The sequence below is a fragment of the Rhagoletis pomonella genome, unplaced genomic scaffold (genome assembly GCF_013731165.1).
Source record: "Rhagoletis pomonella isolate Grant_MI unplaced genomic scaffold, Rhpom_1.0 Rhpom_scaffold_01140, whole genome shotgun sequence".
Taxonomy (NCBI): domain Eukaryota; kingdom Metazoa; phylum Arthropoda; class Insecta; order Diptera; family Tephritidae; genus Rhagoletis; species Rhagoletis pomonella.
In genome coordinates, this window is record NW_023459694.1 from 31243 (window position 1) to 39327 (window position 8085).

Consider the following 8085-nt stretch of genomic DNA (forward strand, 5'->3'; position numbering starts at 1 on the left):
ATTTCAAAAGAATGAATGTTTTTTTGTTTCAATTATATAACTGTTTTATTAATAATATATGGTTGTTTGAGATAATTTTGCTATTCTTTATTTTGTAATATTGGTTTTATTTTTAAATCTTTTTCATTTTTAACTTATAACAAATGATGCTTTGGGTTTTTTTTATAAATTTTTTTCTTAAATACATATTTCGTATATGCTCCCAAATGTGGTAATAGCATGCAACAAAAAGCTAACGTAACAAATAATTAACAACAGTTTTTAATACATAACATTTGTTTTCAGTTGTACATATACATACATACATATTAAATAAAATTTTAAGTGCAACTGCTATTGAACAAATATTACAGGCAACTTATTTTTTATATTATATTTTTTAACTTTTTTGTTTATCTTTAACGCTTGAAATAATTTAAAACAATTTCTCAGTCTCAGCTTTTAAGTTAAGGTCAACATCTTTCATTTTATGAGACTTTTTCTCTCTTTTTTGTTTTGCTAAATTATGAGTTTGCATAAATTGATACGCTCATATTTTCTAGTGTTTAATTAATAACCTATAAAGCGTTATTATAGAGATTTTTTTTCTAATCTTACAGAGGTATACAATATTTTTGCTAGACTATAAAGTAGAATTAACTGCGAAGCCGTTTTTCTTTTGCTGTTGTTGCTGTAGTTGATCTTAATCTGACTTCCTTGTCGCACGCGTTGATCACGCACACGCACTGATTCAATATTGACTAAGCTGTGCGGTGCTGTTGCCGCTTGCTAGTTGCGGTTGGAAATCCGGCGTTTTTTCGTTGCATTATTGGCGGTGACAGCGGCTTCGGCGACAAGGTCATTGCGTCTTGCCTACGGTTGGGGGAGCTGACGCCGGCTTTATTGAGGTTCATTGAGGTTTTTGTTATTGCATCGGCTTTGCTGTTCTACTGTTGAGCAGCTCAGCTATTGATTGCTGGGGGCGTACAGTGTGTTTCGTTCATTGTTTGATGTGATTTCGAAATTAATTGACATTAATTTCTAATACTTTCATTAATATTCGTTAAAATTTGGCTGTAATGGCGCTGGCAGCGGCGTATGGCCTCGTATGCGTAGTTAGTATTGCTATTATACAAAATTGCATGCGACCCAGCCGTGCCGCACGTACCTATCTTTCATTATCTTCAGCTGAATTTATCTACATTTGTACATCTTCATCTGCTTCATTTTTCATCTCGTGCTTCGCAACAATCCAGATTTAAAGTTGTCGGTTTTTCTTTTGTTTTTGGTTTTTTCCACTTCGAACGTACCAATGTCGGCGGCATTGTGTTCCAGACATCGTTCCCGCTCTTCGTCTAGGCCAAAAATATTTGATTTTTTTCATAATTTCACCACAAGAGAAGTTACACCATAAAACGCTTTCATTGTTATGTACATATGTGCGTTGAATGTGCTTCCCGTTCAGAAATGTGTTCAGACACTGTACATTCATGCGTTCACACGACCGGCAACTCAACGATTGGGTGTTGTGGGGCATCCCAGAACGCCTCGCAGTAGTCGACCATCAGTGATTCTTGCTTATTCAGCTGCTCCTCGTCATCCTCGCCGGTCCAGGTCTTTTGCACCAGACAACACGATTCAACTACGGTTTTGCCCAGAATGCGGCTCAGCTTGGTGGGGCAATCGACTTTGATGACATAGATGTCGTTTTCATAGCAGAAGGCTTCCAGCAGCACTTCGTGCATGTGGGTGGCGGAGTCGCCATCTTGTGGCACGGCCATTAGGCAGAAGAGTGAGCCCTCCGGTGACTTGGAGAGCACTTGGATCGCGGCGCTGAGTCCCACAATGACACGCGACTCAGCTTGTGCCTTCAGTAGTGCTGATTTGACGGTGCGTCCAATCTTTGAGTAATCCATTTGTGTGGTGGTTGCCTTATCATTGATGGCTTCAAGGTGTTGCTCTAGGTTGATGTCGTTCATGGCGCTGCTGTTCTGGTAATGATGGATGCGTGCTTCGTCCACGACCATTTTGTATGTGCGTGTTGGGTAGATGGGTGCTTGCGCGTATGGCGGAATTTTCAAGCTTTGATTGACACTAACGGTTGAAGTGGCGATTGCTGATTGTTTGCCGTCGCTTGGTGCCGCTTGTGATTTATACTCAAACGCGATTGCCTCTGACTTTGACAACGGTTTCACTTTTGGTGGCACTGGTTGATAGAGTTCTTTTTGTTGTTGTACAACAGTGTTCTTATGCACTTTGTTTACTTTTTGCTTTACTTTGAAAAATGTTCTTTTAACCCTCTTTTTGTGATTTTTGTAGGGTGTGTGTTTTCTTTGCTGCTTTTTTATGGCACTGTAATTTTTGTTCAAATGAAAATCTTATTTGTTTTTGCTCTTATCACAATTTGTTATGAAATTCTTCTTGCTATGCTTTCACTTGGCTAGTAGCTTAACGCGTATGCAATTTATTCCGTTCAAACGCTCTTTTGACTTGCTTCAATTTTGATTTTAATTTCACAATGAATGCTCCGAAACGGCTGTGCAGCGGTTTTTATACCAGTGCTCTCGCTGTGTTTTGCGTTTCTATTGAATTTCATCAGAAACCGAAAAAAAAAGCTTTACATTGCGCTCGCCACCTAGCCAGCCAGAAGTAGGCTCTCTCGCCTTCGCCAAAGCAACTGATAAGCACCGTCTGGGAGCCACAATCGGCTCCAAGCGGTCGGTGCTTTTTCGCGCTCACACTCGCGCATACAGCGCATATCGGCTGCTCGTTGGGGTTTTACGTGTGCTCCCAATTTGCGTTTGCTTTTTTTTGTTATTGTTTCGTTTTTATTTGGTTTTTTCTTTGCTTCTTACGAACAAAATCATCAGAAATTTCCCAGAATTAGCAAAAAATCAAAATCGCGGCGCGCCAAGCTGTTAATGCGTTCAAAATTTTGGTGGTTACGCGTAAAAACCTGCTCTACTTCTTATCGCAGTTTTTGGCTTTTGATTTTCCAATGGTAATTACCCCCTTCGTAGCCGCTGCGCCGCGCCGTTCATCTCCGTTGCCTGTGAAACTCGCGTTAACTATCGCGTGATTTGACACTTACCGCTAAACGGTTTTCATCGATGGAGCAGATATGCTCACGCGCCTTTATTCATTCAGTGTTTCTGGGGTTTCCGTTTGTCTTTTGGTTGGACTTCACGTTGCAACTAAAAATCACCTTTACTTAACGAGTTGTTAATTAGGTTAACTGTCTCTTAAAAAGGCGGGAGGAGCTGCGCGCGCAGTTACCAAATTGATAAGGTTTTAACTCTTTTTTTCTGGCTTAAGCAATTAACTCTCTTCTTATGCTCTTTGGATATTGCGAAATAGTTAAATAATCTATGGGGGCTGAGCAATAGAAGAGGAAAGTAGAGTTGGATGTATAAAAGTTAACTTACTCGTATCTACAAGTAAAGAGAATTCACTACAAAACTGAATTCCCTTAAAGTTACATGGCGGGGAACCGATTTGTCAGTGACGTAGAGAAATAATTTCAAAGGGGTTTATCGAAAGTGTTTCAAAGAAATTAAGAAAAATCTCGTTAATAAAATCAATAGGTAGCCTTTTGTTTTTTTTATTACGTAACTTTATAAATGTTATACAAAAATTATGTTGTGTATTTAATGCAGGGAACCCTTGACCTACTTAATGCAAGCTCTTTCCATTCATTTGTTAGGGCCAGCCGGCGGTAATTATTCACAAACGCAGCGTTTTTCGTTGCGGTTCTGATTGATAACTGCTTGAATATGGCTGAGGTTTTTAATTCGTTTTTGAATTGGTTTCTTCTAAAATAAAGACGAACCCATTATAATCTATTACAGATACTGCAATCATAAGATCTTACAATTCACTATACATACCAAGGGATAACATTTAAAAATGAATGTGGTAACTGGTTGTGCGCTGGGTTTCGGACAAGCCATATAAAACCAACTTTAATGACAAATAAAATAAATCCTCAAATGAGAAGCCGTTCTTTCGAGGACAATCATTGCAAATGTTTAAGGGAAAAATTATTGTTAAATTTTTATTTTATCGGTTAAATTTGATCGTTATTTTCTGATATTTATTTTTTTCGAGAAAAAATCGTTATACATATTGGATTTTTATTTTTGAAGTACATATTCTCAATGGAGTTCGGAGATGTTTGCCTTTTAATATTTAACACCACGTCATCAGATCTGTATCTTTCGTTCGATTTTCAAATTGAGGTGTCAAATTAAAAGGTTTGCCCTGTAGATATGGGTTTAGTTTTTTGAAAAGGGGTGCCACATGTTAGATAATTAAATTTAAAAAGTAAAATGAATTCTTGCATATGTATATCAGAGAAAATCTCACGAGTTGTTATATTTTTCGACAAAAACGTGTTTTTAGTCGAAAATGGAGGCACACATCTTAGAAAACGCATTATCTTTGTATCATTTGTAAAAAGAACAAAATTCCAACGCGAAATTGTATATAAATGAAAATTAGAAAAAGATATCCATACATATGTACTGTTAAAAAGGTAAAAAAATAACTACTCGTGCTCATGCACCCGTAGTTGCGTATGTAACGTATACGCCCCGTAGCACCATACGATGTCATCTAACACGTTTACTCGCACGCCTTAGATTAAAAGTGATTAAATATTGGCGTTTAAGATTATTACACAGTATTCCTTATGCACATATATACTACTTTCTTCATTTATATACAAATTTTAGAATGAATTTCGATGGTGCCAATAAAAATTGTAAAAATGGAATTTTAGTTTCTCAAATCAATGTAATTTTTTCACTTGCCGAGACACTTCTATAAAACTAGATTCGTTCGTTCTGGCACGAAGAACATTTTCACCGTTTAATTTTAACATTCTGAATTATCTAAAATTATTAAAATTAAAAAATCGGAAAATTTCAAAAATTACAAAATAGCTGCGACAGATATTCTGCATGCTGCCTTTTTTTAATTTCGTGGTGCACTCTTGAAACTTCAGATTGTTGTATTTGATGATCTATTTGAAAACTATCCAAAGTTATTAAAAAAAAAAACAATTATGACTTTTCTAGTGAAAATGAAATAAGTTCATAGAAAAAAAATATATTTGTAAAACAAGCTTTCTCTAAATATGAACCAAATCGGATTACAAATACGAGTTTTTCTAATATCTCGTCTCCTGCGCCACCTATCGGATTAATTTATCCTTCGTATTGCATTCTCGTCGGGCTCTGAGAGTTAAATAATTATAGTAAAACGGAATACTTTTTATTTGATTATCGTTTAAAAATGCTCTTATTTAAAAATTATATTTTCATACAAAAATTTAGCACGCAACTATTTGAATGTTCACATCTGAGCATGTACATCTAAGTGTACATAGGGACACGAATTTCGATACGATACGATATCATATCGATACTTTTGGCATTCGATACCGATATTTTTTACTCGATAGTTTTAAAACGATATTTTTTGGAATCGAGTACCAGAACCCTAGTATCGTATCGAATGTCATAAGCTTTCATTCCAACACTGAGGGAAAACAATTTTAGAATTAAAAAAAAAACGTGCTAAATTGAAAAAATACGCATATGAAAGAGCACCAACCCAACTCGTTTTAAATTTCAGTATATACGTTATAAAATATGTGGTTGTGAAGTGCACAAATGCTTTTTCGTAATTAAGAAGAAAAAAATTATAATTTTATGTTCCGTCTGATGGTAATTAAACCCGGACCCTCTTGGCCGCAACCAATTGTATAAAGCGTCTTTGCACACTCAGCTACAGCAATACATGTAAAGGTGTTTTGAAATGTTGAGTTTGAATCCACATCACAGCGCGCGATTAGTGCATTATGTCATACCATGTATGTATGTGTTGTCACCGCTGTGCATGCTTTGTATACATATACTTTCTTAATTACATATGAAAAAGCATCCGAGACGTGCAAAACGCCATCCGTGTAGTGAAAAATGCTTCATTTAAATACGGGCGTATTTGAATTGAATATTTCCATTATATATATGTATAATGGAAAAATCCATTTTGGTAAGACTTTTCACTTGATTTAAATACGAACGTTTTTAAACGGTAATCAAATAAAAAAAATTTATTCTTATAACGCGTTTTTTTCTCAGTGAAGGATAATGGTATTAACAGCTCAACCTAATATTACCGGCGAGAGTTTTTCTACGCACGCACGCCAGTTTTTTTCATTTGATATGTCCAAATTAATTTGCGTGCGTGATTTCTCAGAGTTGCATTTCTGTCAAATTTACAGAAGTTTGCCGAGAACAATTTGAACTCATAGTCGCGGCAAAATGCCAATTGAGCATAAACGTCAAATCGAAATGTCACGCAAGACAAATCTTGGAATTTGAGTAAGCTTTTTACGCACGCATATAAGGTTGACCTGTAACAATTCTTCCCGATATAAATTAGGCTTTAAAGTGCAAAAATTTGTACTATAGTTAGGATTGCATGTGGTGGGATTTGAACCCGCGGCCTCGGTGTTTAAGTCAACACCTCAATCTCTACGTGTTGTAATAATAATAAAGTCCGGCGCTTACACAATATGTTAGTGTTTGGCCGAACTTCTCCTCCGATTTGTCGCGTGGGCCTTAATGTTGTGGCACAAAGGAGGTGCCTACAGTTTTATGTCGACTCTGAACGGCGATTGTATTTTATGGGAAACATTTTTTTCATTTTCAAGGTTTGCGCACTTCTAACCACTACACCCCGGCGACCTATATGCGAGAACTATATTCAGATAAATTTTTTGGTTTTTGGTATCGATATTTGGAATATCAGGTCTTTTTATTCCGATATTAATGGGTACCCGATATTTTTAAAGCGATACTTTAAATGAGTACCATATCGATACTTTCGGTTCGATATCGTGTCCCTAAGTGTACATAACCTGCGGGAAATTAATCTAACTATAAGTTAACCAAAAGTCAATTAGGGATGAACTAAAGATCTCTATTATCTGTACATTTTCTTTGAGGAAAGCTAACTATATTTCTATGGCGATTTCCGCGAAATAGTCAAGGGTGGTAACTTCTGCATGAAGAACGGCGACATCACACACATACATACATAGTAATGTTTGTACGAACAAATCGCGTGCTGTGGTGTTGATGGAAATTCACCATTTGAAAGCACATTTATATGTATGTCTGGCTGTAGCTGAGTGCGCAAACACACAATTACCACAATTTTTTGATATCTAGAGACGAGTCAGGCTTCGAATCCCATTGCAGGCAACATGCAAATTGAGTATTTGCTTTTTAAGAATGAACGCTGTCATTTTAATATGCGCGTAATTGAATTAAATCAGGAACCATATCAGTTACGGTTTTACAATACAAATCATAAATTAATCGTTATTTTGTGATTTTTATTTTTCCGATCATTTTTTATCGTTATGTTATGATTTTTATTTTTTTTGATCAAAAACAACAACTATTCATAGCTGTAAAATATCTTAGGTCTACGTTTGTTGCCTTAATTGTGAACACTACAAGTTTTTTTTAGTTTTCTAGGATGGGACAAGACTATCCCTAAAAATCGAAAAAATGAAAATCAACTAATAACGAATAAAAATTATTGTAATTTTATAAATCAAAAAAATAACAATTGTATGATAACGATTATTTTCGGTCCTTGAATTGAATATTTACGACAATACGGTATTTACTTTCGCTGAAATTTATAGTAAGATCATTGATTCATTGATCAGATTGATTTTCATTTATTTTCCCCTCAGTTTACGATTGCTACATTACGCACATAGAATAATTTCGCTTATTCGCACATTGGTCTGAGTCTCACTAATCAAGACATATGAATGTTTAAAATCGCTTTACAACAACTTTATACAATTCGTAGGGTTGCTAATGTAACAAAGCATGTACTTAAATATGTAGAGTACGAGTTTGCTTTAAAATTCAAATGAAAAAGTATCAAATTATAAGAGTATAGCAATTTAGCTAGAATTCAAATATAATTGCCATTTGCCCAAACAGATAAGGATAAACATAAAGATAAAGATACAGATAAAGATAAAGATAAAGATAAAGATAAAGATAAAGATAA

General features: G+C 35.5%; 1 protein-coding gene across 1 annotated transcript; it reads right to left on the minus strand.

Moving 5' to 3' along the window:
* Positions 1-384: 384 nt before the first annotated feature.
* On the minus strand, positions 385-2542 carry LOC118751987 (growth arrest and DNA damage-inducible protein GADD45 alpha-like). Its single transcript, XM_036486814.1, has one exon. The coding sequence runs from the start codon at positions 2004-2006 to the stop codon at positions 1476-1478; it is 531 nt and encodes a 176-aa protein (XP_036342707.1). The 5' UTR covers positions 2007-2542; the 3' UTR covers positions 385-1475.
* Between the last annotated feature and the right edge of the window lie 5543 nt (positions 2543-8085).

What these genes read in the sequence shown, in the direction of transcription:
- LOC118751987 (XM_036486814.1), bottom strand. Translation starts at nt 2,006, where the DNA reads ATGGTCGTGGACGAAGCACGCATCCATCATTACCAGAACAGCAGCGCC.